Below are 18484 nucleotides of genomic sequence, written 5' to 3'. Positions count from 1 at the left end.
TTCGTGATTCCGTTTGTCAGCTCGGTTCATAGCCCGCAGATATTCAGACAGGAGATGTGCCTGCAGCTCCTGGGCTGGGGGGGCACAGCACAGCCCAGCCCATGCCCAGGTACCAGCGGAACAGGGGCAGCCAGGCCCCTCTCATGCTGCCCATGCCTGGGGCAGCCCAGTGGCATTATGGGATGGGAAGTGCCCTGGCCCCAGCTGGCATGGGCACTGAGGGCCAAGCCACCTTTAGCAGGCAGGGAGGGCCTTTGCCGGGTCACAGGACGATTGATGAAGAGTGTCCGCTTGGAGCCACAGTTGCTCTCTCCAGGGGTCTCTCAGAGGCCCCATTCTCATGGAGCCTGGGCTGTGGGAGCGGGTGGGCCAGTGGTGATGCCCCTAGGCCTCTGCTGCAGCCCATCACCTCTTCATGGTCATGTCTGTTGCAGCCCATCACCTCTTCATGGCCACTGCCTGCCAGGAGGCTAACTACGGTGCCCTCCTCCAGGAGCTCTGCCTCACCCAGTTCCAGGTGGACATGGAGGCCGTCGGGGAGACGCTGTGGTGTGACTGGGGCAGGACCATCGGGTGAGTCCCATGGCCGCTGGTGGGCAGGACACGGCTGGGGAGGGAGGGGGGCAAGCGGGGGAGGGGCGGACCACATGGGGGCCATGGAGGATCCTCTCTAGACCCTGGAAGGGTTCTTCCCCGGGGCGTGCCGGGATGAAGACAGGGGAGGGGGCCGGTGGCAGGTGGACGTGAAGAGTGGCGGTGGGAGGAGGCCGCGGCCTCAATAATCTCCTCTGGGTGGATGGTGGAGCCCTAAGGCAGGGGACGCAGAGGGTTCACACTGGGTCACGTCCAGCCAGAGATGCCCATGGCCACTCCAACGGCAGGCGCCTGGGGAATGACTGACAGTAGGGCCTCGTGCCCAGGTGGCCAGGTCTCTGACTGGAGCATGGCTTCAGGGACATCCCTGCTGGTTCCCTCCATCCCCGTGGTCAGGCCAAAGCTGTCCTTCCCGGCCCCACCCTGTCCAGGGCTAAGAGCTTCTGGGAATGGAGCAGGCTGTCACTACCCACAGCCCCCAGCAGGACGACTTCAGCCAAACCCTTCCCTGCCTGGCCCGGTCCTCCTGCCCAAGGGGCCTTCTTCCCACTTGAGGGACTCCCTCATTGCCTCCCTCAGCCTCCTGGGTACTGGGCCCCCATCAGCAAGCCTGGGGGTTCTCCCCAGCAGGCCCAGGCTCCTCTGCCTCCAGAGCAGGGATCAGAACTCGGCATGTCCGCGATCGACTTTCGAGTCCTTGTTTCTGCCTCCGTGGGAGGTGCTGGGGTGTCCTGGGGCTGCAGTGGGTGAGTAGTGGGGTCCACAGGGGGTGCGTGGAGCTGACGGCCGCCGCCTCCCTGCCACGCGACCTTCGCATAGAGATCCGTCTGTCGGTTCACAGAGCAGCACGAGTCCTGGTGCCCCACTGATGACAAGCGCTTTCCCCAGTGCCTGAGAGAAAGGGAGCCGTGGGGACCAGTAGGGAGGGCTGGGGGCAGGGAGGAGGCCCTGGGGAGGGTCTTCACGGAGGAAAGGTTGCACCAAGGTCCCGCACCAAGAGTGCAGGTGGCTGTGGTGTCCCCTGAGGGTCCAGGACACGCCTGGCACATGTCTGTGGGATCGAAGATCCCTGGTTGGGCTCATCACCCCTCGCCTGTGGGCTGCGGGCTGGTGTGAGCACAGGGAGAAAGCCCATGGCTGGGTAGCTCCCACTACCCCTCTGGGCCTGGGTTTGGGCCTCCCTGTACCCTCAGAGCCCCGTTGGCCACAGCCTGCCCTCTTCTCCCTTACTGAGGCTGGCAGATGAGTGGCCTCTGTTTTCTCCCGTCGGCTGCGTGCTCTCTGCCCACTTCGTCCACCCCAGGGGACTCCTTCGGTCCCAGCAGAGTCCATGCTCAATGCACTGTTGTTGAGACAACTCTCTACCTTGGGAGCCCAAACTTTTTAAAAAGGAGGAAGGCATGGGGTGTATGCAGGTGTGCATCCTGGGATGTAAACAGCGGAAACTCCACACCCACTGCCCCGGTTCAGGTGGGAGAGGCCAAAGTCACGGCTCCAACCTCAAAGGGCCCTGGTAAGACACAGTGAACCAGGGAGCCCACCCCAACCCTCTGGGGTCTCTGGAGGCCTCCCTGTGCCCTCAGCAGGGTCTCCTCACTCTACTGTACTCAAGGCTTCTCCAAGATTTCAGGGTCTCCTTTTCTAAGCTGAAAAATGAGTTGAGCAGGGAGAGGTTGTTAAAAATCAGAACAGCCTGTTCTTTAGGCTAATTGGCTTTCTGCCACAGCTGAGTCATTTGTATTTAAATGAAGATTGCATGTTATTACTATCCAGGGAAGGCACAGTGGGGGGCCCCTGGAGAAAAGCACTCTCCCCGGCCTGCTTTGTGGAAGTGACAGTTGATTTGTATAGATTGATTGTGAACCAGAGGCCTGGCAGAAGACAGCAGGGTAACGCACGCAACGTTCTACAGGCAGCCATGGCGGGGTGTCCTTAGAAATGGAAGCCACCACAGATGGCTTCCGAGAGTGCCAGAGCGCGAAGAGGAATAATTAGCACTGAGGCCAGAGAGAGTTCGCCATCCTTGGAGGAGCCGAGTGGCAATAGCTGGAACTACAGGAATTTTCTTTCTTTCTTTCTTTCTTTTTGTTATTATTATACTTTAAGTTCTAGGGCACATGTGCACAACGTGCAGGTTTGTTACATATGTGTACATGTGCACCCATAATGGGTGCAGCACACCAACATGGCACGTGTACACATACGTAACAAACCTGCACGTTGTACACATGTACCCTAGAACTTGAAGTATAATAATAATTTTTTTAAAAATCTAGCCAGGCACTGTGGCTCACACCTATGATCCCAGCGCTTTGGGAGGCCAAGGCGGGTGGATCAACTGAGGTCAGGAGTTCCAGACCAGCCTGGCCAACATGGTGAAACCCCGTCTTTACTAAAAATAGAAAAATTAGCTGGGCATGATGGCACACGCCTGTAATCCCAGCTACTCGGGAGACTGAGGCAGAAGAATTGCTTGAACCCAAGAGGTGGAGGTTGCAGTGACATGAGATCATGCCACTGCACTCCAGCCTAGGCAACAGTGAGACTCCATCTCAAAAAAAAAAAGCTGGGCGTGGTGGCGAGCACCTGTAGTCCCAGCTACTGGGGAGGTTGAGGCAGGAGAACGGCGTGAACCTGGGAGGCGGAGCTTGCAGTGAGCCAAGATAGCGCCACTGCACTTCAGCCTGGGTGACACAGCGAGACTCCGTCTAAAAAAAAAAAAATCAAGATATTTTAGGAACCAAGAAGGAAAAGTCCACATCACAACAGCATCTCAGCACGTTGGCCCAGGCCTGCCAGCCCCTGGGGTCTGCCTTTGGCAGAATGATGCCCCCCAGAGATGTCCATGCCTAATTCCTGGAACTGTCAGTATGTCACATTACACGGTAAAGGGGAATGAAGTCACAGACGGAACTGGCGACACTAACCAGGTGGCTTTGAGATGGGAGAATCCGGATCGTCCGGGGGGCCCAGTGCTATCACAAGGCCCCTTAAGTTGGTCCCAGGCTTGGCTATTGGAGAGCCTTTTCTGTGTCTTTTTGACATTGCCCCTGGCTGTTTTTGAGCACTTACTTTCTTCCGGTACCACAAGATGTTCCAGGCTTATCTTATACATTTTGTGCCCCAGCCCTGAAGTCAGTCATTTCTCCAAGGAACCCTGGTTCCTTTTGTTGGAGAATGGTATCTAGAGACCAAGCCGTATATGTGTATGTGTGGGTACACCCACCCCAGGGATTGAGATGGAACCCACGGAACCATACAGGTGCTAGAATAAAACATGGGTGAATCCCTGTTTAAGCCATGGTATTGAGAAAGGCTGGGTAAAACAATATTGTTTCAAAAAATTGGCCTGCCTGATCGCGGGGCCCAGCGGGCCAGCAGGCTGGAGGTTCTTGGGAGCTGATGCAGGATTCTTGAGGCAGAATTTCCGAACGCGCTGGTAAGGCCTTCCCGTTGGCTGGGCGAGGCCCCACCCCCAGCATCAAGGATTATCCCCTTAAAGACAGCTGATGATAGATGTTAACCACATCTCCCAGATACTCCCACAGTGACATCTAGATGAGTGTTTGACTGAGTCCCTGGGTACTCTGGCCAAGTTGGCACATAAAGCTAATCATCACACTGGTTCCGGGGCAGAGCTCCCTGCGCAAAGGTGTGTTCGGACAACTGGCACTGCCCCTCCTCCTACTGCCCCTTCCCGTTTCTCTCATTCCTTTCCCCTGTTCCCACCCAATTCCTGTGGGCAACTTATCTCATCAGTTTCTGGTCTTTCTTTCCTGTATATCTTTGGCGCAAATGAGCAGATGCCTGCATTTTTTTTCTTATATCCCCTTCTTTCTTGTATAAAGGGTTGTATACTAATGACACTCCTTTGTACTTTGGTTTTTCTTCACTTAACAGCATAATCTGGAAATCTGTCCTTGTCAGTGCAGAGGGAGCCTCCTCCTTCATTTTTACAGCTGTATAGTACTCCGCCGTGCAGAGTTTTTCAGCCATTTTCCTTTCAGCCGGGGCAGAAGCCAAGCGAGCGGAGGCACTTAGGTTGTGGCCAGTGTTTTCCCATTCCGGCATCGACGTGAGTGGCCTCATGCATCCGTGTTCTCCCAGCACTGGAGCTGTACTGTTCAGAATAGATACCCAGAAGTGGAGTCGCAGGACCAGAGGTGAGAGCAGGAGGAACGTGTTAGGTTTTGCAACGTCCCTCCAGAAGGCTTATGCCAGTTTGCGTTCCCACCAGCAGCGTGTGGGGTGCCCGTTTCCCCAGACCCACCGACAGACTGTATTGTCATACAGTAGAAGTGTCGCTGTCTGATAAGTGACAAACGATGTCTCAGCAGCATGTGAATTTGCATTTCTGTACTTAGGAGCGAATCTGAACATCTTTTGTCTGTTTACAGGTCGTTCTTTTATCTTTTTGGCAAATTGTATCTTTTCCTATTTTCTATCAGGTCCTTTTTGAGGAGTTCTTTGGATGTGAGATGAGAGGTTAGGCCTCTGTCTCTCATGTACAGTAGATATTCTCTCCTAGTTTGTTGGTTGTCTTTCAACTTTGATTTTTGGTGTTTTTGTTGCCACACAATTTTTTTAATGTCGTCAAAACCATCCCTCTTTGATCGCCTCTGGAGTGGAGTCATAACGGAAAGCCCCTTCCTTCCCACATTAAGGGAAAAGAGGGATTGGCCAGGTTTTCTCTATCCTGTGTGATCCCACTGGTTCCATCCAAATCCTTGGCCCATCGGAGTTTATTCCAGTTTATTCTTGTGTATGGTGTGAACTATGATTCAAATGTTATCTTTTTCTGGATGGGCTACCCACTTGTCCCATTTATGCAAATGTCCATCTCTGCTCCCGGTGACCTGAGATGACACCTTCGTCATGCACTAAGTTTCCCTGTGCACTTGGCCCGTACCTTCTTAAATCATCCCTTTCCCAAACCTTCCTCATCTCACCTGGATCTCATATTGATTTATTCTCCAAACTATCAATGAGTCCTCACCACCTACTGACTGTTTACCTAATTGTCCCTTAACTTATTCCAAGAAATGCATTAACAGTAGCTGGCGTTTATTACCACGTGCCGGGCTTTGTGTCGAGCACGTAACTTACGTTGACTTATTCAGGTCAGCAGCAGCCTGGCGGAGGTGGAGCTGTTGTGATTGCTGCTTCACCTGCCTAGGCTCGCACAGCTGGTACCCATGGCGCCCTCCTGGTTCCCAGCGGAGGTGGAGGGATGCCCTGCCTCCATATAACTGTGGCCTCCTGAGATGGGGATACCAGCCTTCAGGTGCTGCCTCCACCCTGGCAACGTCCCCACCAACCTGGTGCGGTCCATCACATTGAGACACTGTCAAGCCTGGCAGTGGGCCAAGGGCAGCCTTCCAGGGGTCTCCTGTAGCAGTGAGGGTCTGGGGTTCTAGGGTGGGCACGTTTGTCCAAGTGATTGGTGGAGCAGAAGAGGGCCCTGGAGAGAACACAAAGGCACAAATAGAGTGAGAGGCGCTAGGCTGCCTGCAGGCAGGCCATCACCAGGTGTGGGCAGGTGGCACTGTGTCTGCTGGATGAGCGGGACCCCAAAGCGAGGCCGACCGGCAGACAGCCAGACAGCCGGCTGCTCTCAGGGGCTGCTCCCGACCGAGCAGGGTCCCAGCTGGTCTCAAGGACTGTGAGCCAGGCAGGTGACCTGATGGGGGACGTAGGCTCTGGGAAAGGCCCTTCTCTAAGCCAAGTGCAGTTGAGGCTTGGCAGCTGGGGCAGAAGGCAAGCAAGCAAAACCAGGCAATTATTGGGGTCTGGTATCCAAAACCAGGCTGACATGGAGGGCAGGGGACACTGAAGGCAGGAGCCGCAGGCCAGAGCCGCCACATGCCTGCTGCCCAAAGTCATAGCTGTCCCGGGGCCCTGGGCTGGGCCTGCAGGTATCTTGATATATGGCAGAGGGAAGCTTCCAGACTCTTCTGAAATCAGAGATCTCATTTAACAACAGCTGTGTGTCAAAGGGGACTCACCTTCCCATGAGTGACACAGACAAATGCGGCCGGCCAACCTTTTGTGGGATACACACACAGGAGTAAGTGGGGACTGAGACCTGCTCGTTCCAGCTCCTGGTGCCGGCCTGGCAGGCTTGCCTCCTCTATCAAAGCAGATGGGAAGGAGGGCCCCTGTGACCCCTGCTTTACTCGGGACATTGAATAGAAGTAACAAGTGAATGGAAGACTCCTCATGGCCTGGTGCAGTGGCTCTTGCCTATAATCCCAATACTTTGGGAGGCCAAGGCAGAAGAATTAGTTGAGCCCAGGAGTTTGGGAACAGCCTGGACAACAAAGTGAGACTCCATCTCTACAAAAAAACTAAAACTTAGTTGTACATCTTGTTGCACACCTGTAGGCCCAGCTGCCTGGGAGGCTGAGGCAGGAGGATCACTCAAGCCTGGGAGGTCAAGGCTGCTGTGAGCCACGATGGCACCACTGCACTCCAGCCTGGGTGATAGAACCAGACCAGGGCCTGTCGTGGGGTTGGGGGTGGGGAGGGATAGCATTAGGAGAGATACCTAATGTAAATGACGAGTTGATGGGTGCAGCACACCAACATGGCAAACGTATACATGTGTAACAAACCTGCACGTTGTGCACATGTACCCTAGAACTGAAAGTATAATTTTAAAAAAAGAGAGAGAGAGAGACTCCTCTGCACAGAGTCATTCTTGGGTCCCTGCCCTGGCTGTGGGTCTGCTTTTTTTTTTTCTCTCTCATTTAGGGTTTGTAGCCACCGCACTTGCCCTTGGACCTTAGGTGCCCGGCGTGGGTCTGCACACAGGTGCTTGCTGGGCTCTGACAGCCCTTGCCCTGACCGTGACCCCGCTCCTCTGCTCATCCTGTTGCTTTATTACCTGGTTGGTGGATTTTGTCAGGTTGTTTGTTGTGAGCAAGGCTTGGGGGTGATTCCTGAGCCCTCTCTAACATGTGTGGGGTGTCTTCCACTCAGCTGCATGGAACAGGTCCCTGAAAAGTGGCCGAATAAGGTCAGCAGGGCCAGGCTCCCCTGCAAGCTGGTTGGTGTGTCATTTACCAGGGGTTATCATCTTATTAAGCTGCAGCCTTGGTTTGCTGATGGAGGCATAATGTGATTTAATGTATTAACTGGGGCTGCAATCGAATTTGAGGAGGTATAGAAAACATGACTGGAATGTCTCCCTCAAATGAGAGAGAAATGTCTCTCTCATTTCCAGAGACCTTCCTGTGGGTGTAGGGGAGGGAGAGAGAAGGCAGAACAGAGAAGAGAAGAATCTGGAATGTGCTGGACTCAACTGTAAAACATGGGTTTTAAGAAGCCTCACATCAGATTTCCTCACCCAAACAACAAATGCTCGGTTGATTTAAGAAGGAAGTGGCCACGCCTGTCCCCCACCCGATACAGCTTCAGGGTCTGAGTGCCATCTTAGGCAGGGGAAAGGTGTCCTGGGGGAAGATGCCAGAGGGATGGGGCCACAGCCTGCCCTGCGAGGCTTCCGAGGTCACTGGGCCCCAGAGAACCAGACTTCACTTCCATACCAGCTGGGATGCCCCCATCCGTCTGCCCTAAAGCTTCCAGGTTTGTAAATACTGACCATGGCAGCCTCAGGTCACCTCAGCTTCGGTTACCTGAGGCTGCCACTGTGGATCCTGCCCTGCCCTGCTGACCCCCTGCTGGGCAATGATGGGCCCTCCCCCAGCCCCAGGAGCTGCCCAGAGGATGGGGCTCCAGGCCCCTGGGAGTGGGGCTGCAGCCGGGCGTGGTAATTGCGGGACGGGAGACAAATGTCTGCAGTGCCTGCTGTGGTACTGCGGCTCAGCATGGCCAGCGCCAGGCATGACGTTCTGGGTCCACACGCTGTTGACTTGGGCAGGGTACACCAACACCTCGGGGTTCTTCCCAGCCTGCTGCATCTCCCTCCTGCTGCTGCCTTTGTGTCTCCTGCTAAAAGAGTCAAGTCAGGAAATTCTTCAGAACTCAGCAGCAACATGGGAACAGCTGCTTGTGTTTTGAATTTCAGCAGGAACTGAGAGGCAGGCTTCTTCTGAAATCACGAGGGCTCTCTGGACTGAGGGAGTGGCGTCCTTCTGGATTCCTGCTGAGCTCGATACCCCGCGAGGTCTCGGGATGGGCTGTTTACAGAGTCCTGCCCACCGCCTGCCCCGGCCCCGCCGGGCACTGGCGCCCCCCCCCCCCCCACCTCCCTGAGGCCTGTCTTGTGCATCAGGAGCTCCCAGCACAGCATCTGGGGCTGCCTCGGTGCCCTCATGGTTTTGTTCATGGAGGTGTCCGCCCTGGAACTTGCCACGTGCCCACAAGCACTGGGGCCCCTCTGTGCTTTTGCTGGTGGCTGTGGTGCTGGTGTCCCTGTGTGTGCTGATGGAATAGCGTGGGCTCCATGAAAGGCCCGCAGGCGCGGACAGGACAAATGGCAGTGCCCAGCACAGCCAGGTCTCAGGATCCAAAGGTGAGCACTGCCCAGGCCGAGGCTGCCTTTCCTGCCCACCACCCTCCCTGCCCACCGCCACGCCAGCTCTCCTGCCGCGCCCCTCTCTGTGTGGTCTGCACTGGGCATGAAGCCAGTTCTGGTGAGGAAAGCCCTGGCCGGATGCCTGTTCCCCCACCCTCTGCGCCCCCCCCCATGGGACAATCTTTCCAGGCATCTGCAGAGCACACCCCAGGGACACGGAAACCCGGCTGCTGACCCCTGACCTCCCGGGGCCTTCAGCGCTGACAGCCAGCCCAGCGGGAGGTGGAGGAGCAGGAAGAGCCCCTGGGAGCCAGGTCCTCGAAGACTCCAGGCTGTGGCTTACAGAGGAGAAGGGGGCGGAGGAGGAGAGACGGAGGTGGCTGTGCCAGGAAAGCCATCCAGCTCGCACAGTCTGGCTCCCCTGAGGATGCCACTCCTGAGGCCTGCACAGGCATCAGCTGGGGTGCGCGGTCCCCATGGGGAAGGGCTGTAGACACTGCTGTCCAGAGCTGGGCAGGGCGGGGCAGTGGCTGGGGAGAGGCCGGCCCTGCCCAGGCCGCCCCTCGAGGGTGTCATTCCACCTTCCTCGAGTCTACCTGGCGCGAGTGGCCGCGGTTGTACAGGGAGCACCTTCTGCTGGTTTTCAGCACTGGGGAAATAAACCAGGGCTCAGAGCCCTTGGCAGCCGCCCCTGGAATGTGTTCAGGTCAGGGTCGCCTCACTTAACGTGTGTGCTCCGTGGCAGGTTCTGACGAGGATCCCCAGAGGATCTGATGACACCTGCCTGCTGGGCTGGGGGGCTCTGGGATGGGGAGGAGGAGCCCCGTTTCCCTTCTCGGAAAGCTCTGGGAGAAATGCATCTGTGAGGACCCACAGCAGAGGAGCCCTCATGCTGGCGGAGCTTGGAGGCTGGGGCTGGGGCGGGCGACTGCGGGCCTCACCCCTCCACACCCAGGGACCACTGTGTCATCCTCAGCACCTTTTTATCTGAAGTCTCTGGCCCGGGGGGAGGCACAGATGGAGAGACCTTCTCAGACCCTGGGGTGACTTAGTGCTGAGTGTGGCACTGAGCCCACCATGGCATCTTTCCCATCAGGTGATGAACTGCCTGGTTTCACATCCTCCTGAGTTTGGGGATGAAATCAGGCCTGTGCGTCAACATGAAAGGTCAGACATGGGGTGACGCTAAGCAGATCCCGGCAGTGAGTGAAAGGGTGGGCAGGTGGAATATGTCCGGTGGTGGGGGCTCGTTGCAGCTCAGCATCCACCCCCGCCTCCCCTGTGCACACTCGACTGCGGTAGCCATGCCCCCAGAAAGCCCTAGAACCATCCAGGCTGTGCAAACGGGACTTGGCTGTCCTGGGACACAGGCCAGCTCGTGCACACGGGGCTTCACTGAGCCCTGAAGGCGGCCTCCTGGGCTGCCTACGGGGAAGGGGCGGGGGTGGGGGGAGAGAGGATGAAGATGTGCCCTTGTGTGCAACACCCCTGGCTGTGGGTCCGTGTGAGGAGGGTGGCGGGTGGAGGATGGAGCAGATGCCCCTTCCTAATGCTGACCTTCACTCCAGCCCCCAGGCTGGGCCATGGCACCTCCCAGGATCTATCCATTCATCACTCAGATGGTAGCAGATGGTAGACATCTCCCAGGCACCGGCAGGGCCAACAACATTCTGGGTCCCCTGTGGGAGGGCCTCCAGGGAGCGGTGGCACCTCGCAGCCTTCCCCGTGCGTAATTTGAGGACACTGAGTGTCTTGTGGGACCTAAGCACAGGGTGCCCTTTGGGCTGCGTCCTGGGACAGGCCTTGGGTCTGAGTCCACTCTTGCTTCAGCTTCTTGTCTCAATCAAAAAATGGAGCATACACTTTCTGAAAAAGAGACTGAGTTTACCCACAGTGCCCAGGCAATGGGGGCCGCCTCCCTCCAGGGCCGGCCACACCGGCCCGCTGTGGTTCCCTACTCCTGCTCGAGTTAAAGCCATTTCCCAGGTCTTGCTATTAGAAACTATGCAGCCAGGCGCAGTGGCTCACACCTGCAATCCCAGCACTTTGGGAGGCCAAGGTATGTGGATCACTTGAGCCCAGGAGTTCAAGACCAGCAAAAACCACGAAGCTACAGAAAATGTAAAAATTAGCTGAGTGTAGTGGGCGCACCTGCAGTCCTAGCTACTGAGGAGGCTGAAGTGGGAGGATCGCCTCAGCCCAGGAGGTAGAGGCTGCAGGAAGCCATGGCCCTGCCACTGCATTCCAGCCCAGGTGACAGAGTGAGACCCTGTCTGAAATAAATAAATGACAACACTATAAGACCTTGTGTACATATATCCTTTGTTTTTTTTTTTTTAAATTAATTTTGTTGTTAAACATTCCTGGGAGAAGTAATTCATGTAAGTGGGCTTACTGTAGCATGTACCATGAACATTCTGTGGTTTTGGAGGGTTTTTTTGAGATGGAGTCTCACTCTGTCGCCCAGGCTGGAGTGTAGTGGCACAATCTCGGCTCACTGAAACCTCCGCCTCCTGGGTTCAAGCGATTCTCCTGCCTCAGCCTCCCGAGTAGCTGGGATTACAGGTGCCCGCCACCACGCCTGGCTAATTTTTTGTATTTTTAGTAGAGACAAGGTTTCACTATGTTGGCCAGGCTGGCCTCAAACTCCTGATCTCGGGTGATCCACCCACCTCTGCCTCTCAAAATGCTGGGATTACAGGTGTGAGCCACCGTACCCGGCTCAAGAACCCATTCTGTGGTTCTTGATAGATTTTTGCCATTTGTTCCTCTAAAGAATTTTACTAGTTTATAATTCTATCAGCAACATATGAAAATGCCTATTTCCTCATAGGTTCATGAGTATTGAGTTTGTAGAGATTTCGTTTTTGCAGGTCAAAAGGAGATTTCCTCTTTGGTTTTAATTTGTATGTCTTTGGCAATTAGGAAAGTTGAACTAATCTCTGACAGTTATTTGGAATTTGTTTTTTCTCAAGTGCAAGTTACGTCACCATGACCTTTCCTATTTGTCCTGTGAGTCATTGTGCTTTTTTCCTTTTTTTAAGACTTTATTTTTTAGAGCAGTTTAGTTTCACAGCAAAATTGAGAGGAAAGTACAGAGATTTCCCATATGCCCATTGGAGGTATTTTTAATCTTCTTTTACAAATTCTTTTTTTTTTTTTTTTTTTTTTTTGAGACGGAGTCTCCCTCTCTTGCCCAGGCTGGAATGCAGTGGCACAATCTTGGCTCACTGCAACCCCTGCCTCCCGGGTTCAAGTGATTCTCCTACCTCAGCCTCCTGAGTAGCTGGAAATACAGGTACCCGCCACCACGCCCAGCTAATTTTTTATATTTTTGGTAGAGACGGGGTTTCACCATGTTGGCCAGACTGGTCTCGAACTCCTGACCTCAGGGGATCCACCAGCCTCAGCCTCCCAAGATTATAGGCATGAGCCACTTTGCCCAGCCACAGATTCTTAAAGAATATATATATTAACTGTTTGCCATTGTGCTCTAAATATTTTCTTGTTTCGTTTGTGTTTCTTTTGATGTTCATTTTCCACATTGTAGTTAATTAGCTAATCTGTGAACACATGGATGCTCCGATTCACCCCTCATCGGTCAGTGGCCGCGTGATCTCTGCATAACCGTGACTGTCCGCAGACTCCATTGTCTCAGTTGTGAGAGTCATATGCCCACAAGATTATGTTCTGTGATTTTGTAGTTGTTGTGTGTTTTGAAATGATATTTATCTTCTTAACACAGTGGATGGACAGAAATGAATTTCCTTCCCACCTCAATTATCCTAACAGAATTTGTTAAATAATGTTGCCAACCTCCATTGTTTTGTGTTGCTTAACTTAACACAGAATACCTTCCTATGTGCATTAGAGTCTATTTGAAATAAATTTTACTTACATTTTGGGGTCGTACCACGCCATTTAAATTACCACAACTTTACAATATTTCCTACAATTTAGAAGGCCTCTCCTAACCGTGTTTCATTTTCATCATATTTTACATTATGTTTTGCATGCTTTGATATATTTTCTGCCTATTTTTCCAAAAGAACTTAAGAATCATGTTGCTAAACTCCATAAAAAGTCATTGCAGCCTCGACCTCTTGGGCTCAAGCAATCCTCCCACCTCAGCCTCCCAAATAGCTGGAACTACAGGCATGTGCCACGACACCCAGCTAATTTTTATTTTTTGTAGAGACGAGGTCTCCCTATGTTACCCAGGCTGGTCTTGAATTCCGGGCTAAAGCGATCCTCCTGCCTCATCCTCCCAAAGTGCTGGGAGGTTTGTTTGATGGGTTGTTACCTGATACTGCTTTTTAGCGAATAGTAGGCAAGCTACCATGGACTGTGGGGACCAGGCATGCAGTGCCAAGTGGGGCCCACCTGCAGGAACCCCGCTGGCTGCATCCCTACTTCAGCGCTATAAGCCTCTGTGGCCTCCGCAGTACAATGGGTATAGAAAGTGATGAATAAGAAAGCTCCGGATTTTCCTCTTTGTGTTTCCTTAATCAGGTTTTAGGGTTAGGATCATGTTAGCCTAATGGAATAGATATATGCTAGCTGACCATTAGAATCAAGGTGGGAAATGATTTTTTTTTTTTTTTTGAGACATGGTCTCACTCTGTCACCCAGGCTGGAGTCCATTGGTGTGATCTTGGCTCACTGCAACCTCTGCCTCCTGGGTTCAAGTGATTCTCCTGCCTCAGCCTCCTGAGTAGCTGGGACTACAGGCGTGCACCACCACACCCGGCTAGTTTTTGTATTTTTGGTAGAAATGGGGTTTCACTGTGTTGCCCAGGCTGGTCTCAAACCCCTGGGCTTAAGTGATGCACCCACCTTGGCCTCCCAAAGTGCTGAGATTACAGGCGTGAGCCACCGCACCCAGCCAGAAATAATTTGTGACGTGAGAATTACTTATTCCTTAGAAGTTTGAATGAATTCATCACTAAGACCATCAAACTTCAGTAATTTGGGGGATTTCCTTCTCCAGTTACTTCCTCCACTGTTGATTTATTTTGCCTTTCTAGCTCTTGTTTTAACGGTTATCTTCATCTGTGTTTATTTGGCCTGTGTCCTTCAGATTTCTCAGTTAACTGAAACATGATGTGTAGTATTTCTTTACATGTTTAATATCCCTTAGATTCAAGTTTATGCCTCCATTTTTGTTTTTTTCTGTTTTTCTTCTTTCCCCTTTTTTTCCTTGTTTACATGCTATTTCATTCATCAAAAGGAACCGAGGAGGCCCACTTCTTCATTAACCAAACATGCCCCTTTTTGTAGTCTTTAGAAAATAGGCTACATTTTGCATCGCCTTGTCTTTTCTAAATTTTTTTTCTTTATCATTCACTTGCCCCCTTTTCCCTTTTTTTAAATTGCTTCTTTCCTAAGATATGATTTAAATCCTTAGTTCATCATTTTTCTCACTTTTCTTGAACATAATAAAGGCATTCAAGGCTGTGATGTTTTTCTCTAAAGACCTTCCTCATTCATCACTTTCTATAGATTTTGATATGTTAGTTTTTTTCATTGTATTCTCTTTTTTTTTTTTTTTTTTTTTTTTGTGAGACAGAGTCTCGCTGTGTCGCCCAGGCTGGAGCGCGGTGGCGCGATCTCGGCTCGCTGCAACCTCCGCCTCCTGGGTTCATGCCATTCTCCTGCCTCAGCCTCCTGAGTAGCTGGTACTACAGGCACCCGCCACCGCACCCGGCTAATTTTTTGTATTTTTAGTAGAGACAGGGCTTCACCATGTTAGCCAGGATGGTCTCGATCTCCTGACCTCGTGATCTGCCCGCCTCGGCCTCCCAAAGTGCTGGGATTACAGGCGTGAGCCACCATGCTTCGCCCATTGTATTTTCTGATTAGACAGCTATTGTCTTCTTGACTTTCTTCTTAAGACAATTTTTTCCTTAGGTAAGTATATTTTAAAATATACTACTACTATTTCTGTTTGTTCTTTATCTCTTTTTTTGCCAGAGGGAGGAAATGTAGCCTGAATCATTTCTGCTTTTGTATTTTTATGGAGATTTTATTTGAGACTAGTATATGATGACTTTTTGTGCACATACCATGAATACTTGAAAAATAATAAATTATCTGTTTATTCCATGTAATCCCCACCAAAACGACCATTAATGTTACCTTGTTTTGATCTTCAGCTCCTTTATGTGTTGCTGAATTTCTTATGTAGTTGATAATGAAGTATTTTATTTTTATAATCATACTTTTATCATTTCTACTTCCTTTTTCTTGGAGGTATTTTCATATATGTTTTGCTCTGTCTTTATGGCATTTAGATTCCATGTAATTATGCTGCCATCACCCATGCCTCTCATCCTGATACCTCTCCTTATCACATGTAATCATTTTTGCTTTAAATTATTTTTTGCTTCATATTAACATTGAAATCCCAGCATTTCAACTACTTGAAGTTTACTGATAACTCTTTTTAGTCTTCCTGTTTTGTTTTAATGACCTCTCTTGCCTACAGCTTATTGCTGGATTTCATTTTTTCTTCTGCAGAATGGTGAGCCTTTTAACAAAGGAAATGAAGTTGTATTTTTTCAATCTTCAGGCACTCCAATTTCTGTCTTCTTAATTTTTATCTTTCCATGCTGATTACTTTTCTTTCCATTGTTGAAACACCATGTGTTTCTTCTTTTCTTTCTTTTTTTTTTTTTTTTTTTTTTTTTGTTGAGACAGGCTGGAGTGCAATGGTGTGATCATGGTTTGCTGCAGCCTTAACCTCCTGGGTCCAAGTGATCCTCCCACCTCAGCCTCCCAAGTAACTGGAACTACAGGCATGCACCACCTCATCTCGCAAATTGTTTCTATTTTTTGTAGAGGTGGGGTCTCACTATGTTGCCCAGGCTGGTCTTGAACTCCTGGGCTCAAGCAATCCTTCCATGTTGGCCTCTCAGACTGTTGGGATTACAGGTGTGAGCCACCGTGCCCAGCCTGTGTTTTCTCTTTTATTATTATTGAAATATTGGCAAGCTATTTTTCATTCAACCAGCCATGAAATGTGAAGCAAACAGATGTTCTTATCTTGTATTTATTACCTTACATTGTCCAGCCACACACTTTGGCCTCCCCTGTGTGAGAGAACAGGAATCTCTGGGTTTTGGGCCTCCTCTTCCCATCTCTCTGTCTCTCTCCCCCCGCCCCATTCTTCTCTCGCCTCCCCCACTTCTTCCTTCTCATTGATTGCAATTAATGTTCTAAAACCTACTTTGTCCTTTCTTCTATGTAATTTGGTTTTTAATTTTTATGCTGTTTTTCTGACAGTTGCACTATTTGCATACTTTCATCAGTAATAAGCCTCGCTCTGATAGGGCTCTTGTTTACTTATCTTTGCAAATAGGTTGTTAATTCAAGCATGTCTTATTTTTAGCATCATTCCCTTTTACATGTTACCTTTTAAATTCAGGCGATTATTTCAAGTGGGTCCTAGAAATAAGCCATGTGATTAATACATTCTCAGGATTCAACAATTTCTAAGGAGCTCTCTGTCGTCTTTGCAACATGAGTGACAGCTTGGCAAGATAATAAATCTCCAAGGAGCAACTTTGTTCTGTGAAGTTCGTGTAGCTGTTGTTCCATTGTCTCCGGGTGTTTGGGATGTCATCAGAGAAGGCAGAAGGGGTTGTGATTTATGTATATTTTTAAAATCTGACCTCCTCCTTCCTGGCGTGGTTGCTTGCAGTATTCTTTTCAGTTTAAACATTTTGTGAGAACTTGTTTTGCTGATGGCCTCGTTGAGCCTGCAGAGGCTTTGGTGTGCAGAGTGCAGTTTCCTCCTCAGACTCCTTTCTCCAGGAGCAGACCCTGACATTCCCCGATAGCTGAGGTTTCCGAACCTGGTTCCTCCAACCCCTCCTCTAGCCCCTCCGTGCTCCACTGGAATTATTTTTGCCTTCTTTCACTTCTTTGTCATGTCTTGCACTGTTTCTACCTGTATATGTTACATCCTCTTTCCGGATACGTTTTTCCAGATAATCTGTTTTTATTTTCTGCAATGCAAATTCTGCTTTTTACTCTTTCCAAAGTAGTTTCAGCCGGGTGTGGTGGCTCACACCTGTAATCCCAGCACTTTGGAATACCAAGCAGGTGGATCACTTGAGGTCAGGAGTTTGAGACCAGCATGAACAACATGGCAAAACCGTGTCTCTACTGAAAATACAAAAATCAGTCGAGCATGGTGGCGTGCACCTGTAGTCCTAGCTACTCGGAGGCTGAGGCAAGAGAATTGCTTGAACCCAGGAGGTGGAGGTTGCAGTGAGCCAAGATTGCGCCACTGCACTCCATCCTGGGCGACAAGTACAAGATTTTGTCTCAAAAAAATAAATAAAAATAAAAATAGTTTGTTTTCTTTTTTCTTTTTTCTTTTGTGATACCGTCTCCCTCTGTCACCCAGGCTGAAGTGCAGTGGCGTGATGTCAGCTCACTGCAACCTCTGCCTCCCAAGTTCACATGATTCTTGTGCCTCAGCCTCCCTAGAAGCTGGGACTACAGGTGCATGCCATGATGCCCAGCTAATTTTTTGTATTTTTAGTAGAGACAGGGTTTCGCCATGTTGCCCAGGCTGGTCTTGAACTCCTGACTTCAAGTGATCGGCCCACCTTGGCCCTTCAAAGTCTTGGGATTACAGGCGTGAGCTGCTTCGCCCGGCCTAAGGTAGTTTTTAATTAGGATATTGTGATTTAAACTAATTATACAGCAATGAATGAGAGTTTCCTTTATCCCCAAGCCTAATGGACAATATTAACTCACCTCTTTACAGGGAGGCTGGATTTCTGCCATTGTGGGAAGGAGGCAGGAGGAGCCGGGGGCGGTGCTGGGGTGGGAGCTAGGCCAGGGCGAGGCTGTCTGTGGAAGGGCCCTTTGGGCAGCTCGCAGGCCATATGTCCTCAGACCTGGGGCAGCCAGGACAACCAGGGAATGTTGCTGACAGGCAGCGCCAGCTCCTGAATCCCCTGCCCGAGATGGACCTGGCTCGGGGGTGAGACGCCCCCCGCCACCCCTCCATCCCAGAAGCCAGGCGGGCCTGAGGCTCTGTGGGTCCCCACCACACTTATTTCTTGGCATCTTCACCCTCCTGGTGCACTGTGGCAGTTCCAAGGCCCAGGCTGTGCAGGGCGGCTTTTGAATTGTGGAGAAGCCCCTGTATGGCTGGAACCTTCTCCCCTGCTTGGGTAAGGGTGGCTCCCCGTGGTGCACAAACACGTTCTGAGACTGAACAGAGGGCCACGTGTTCACAGGAGGTGAGACAAAGCGTTGCCAGCCCTGGGGAACGGGGTGACCTGTTCTGCTCCTGTCAGGTTGTGGTTCTCCTTTGACAAGTGAGGTGAAGGCACGTTGGTAGCAGGGTACTCCTCAGGACCCAGACACCTGACTCAGCTCAGCAGCCATTTG

The 18484-nt window shown here is 51.3% G+C and overlaps 1 protein-coding gene across 1 annotated transcript in view; it reads left to right on the top strand.

Annotated features, from left to right (window-relative positions):
* Nucleotides 1–393: 393 nt before the first annotated feature.
* LOC113223392 (receptor activity-modifying protein 1-like) overlaps nt 394–18484 on the top strand; it is a 35948-nt gene continuing 17857 nt past the window's right edge. Inside the window, exon 1 of the mRNA XM_026452854.1 lies at nt 394–573. Coding sequence (XP_026308639.1) covers nt 416–573 — 158 coding nt within the window. The 5' untranslated portion in view covers nt 394–415. The remainder of the gene's footprint in view (nt 574–18484) is intronic.

The sequence above is a fragment of the Piliocolobus tephrosceles genome, unplaced genomic scaffold (genome assembly GCF_002776525.5).
Source record: "Piliocolobus tephrosceles isolate RC106 unplaced genomic scaffold, ASM277652v3 unscaffolded_41186, whole genome shotgun sequence".
Taxonomy (NCBI): domain Eukaryota; kingdom Metazoa; phylum Chordata; class Mammalia; order Primates; family Cercopithecidae; genus Piliocolobus; species Piliocolobus tephrosceles.
This window is presented reverse-complemented; position numbering and strand designations above follow the sequence as displayed.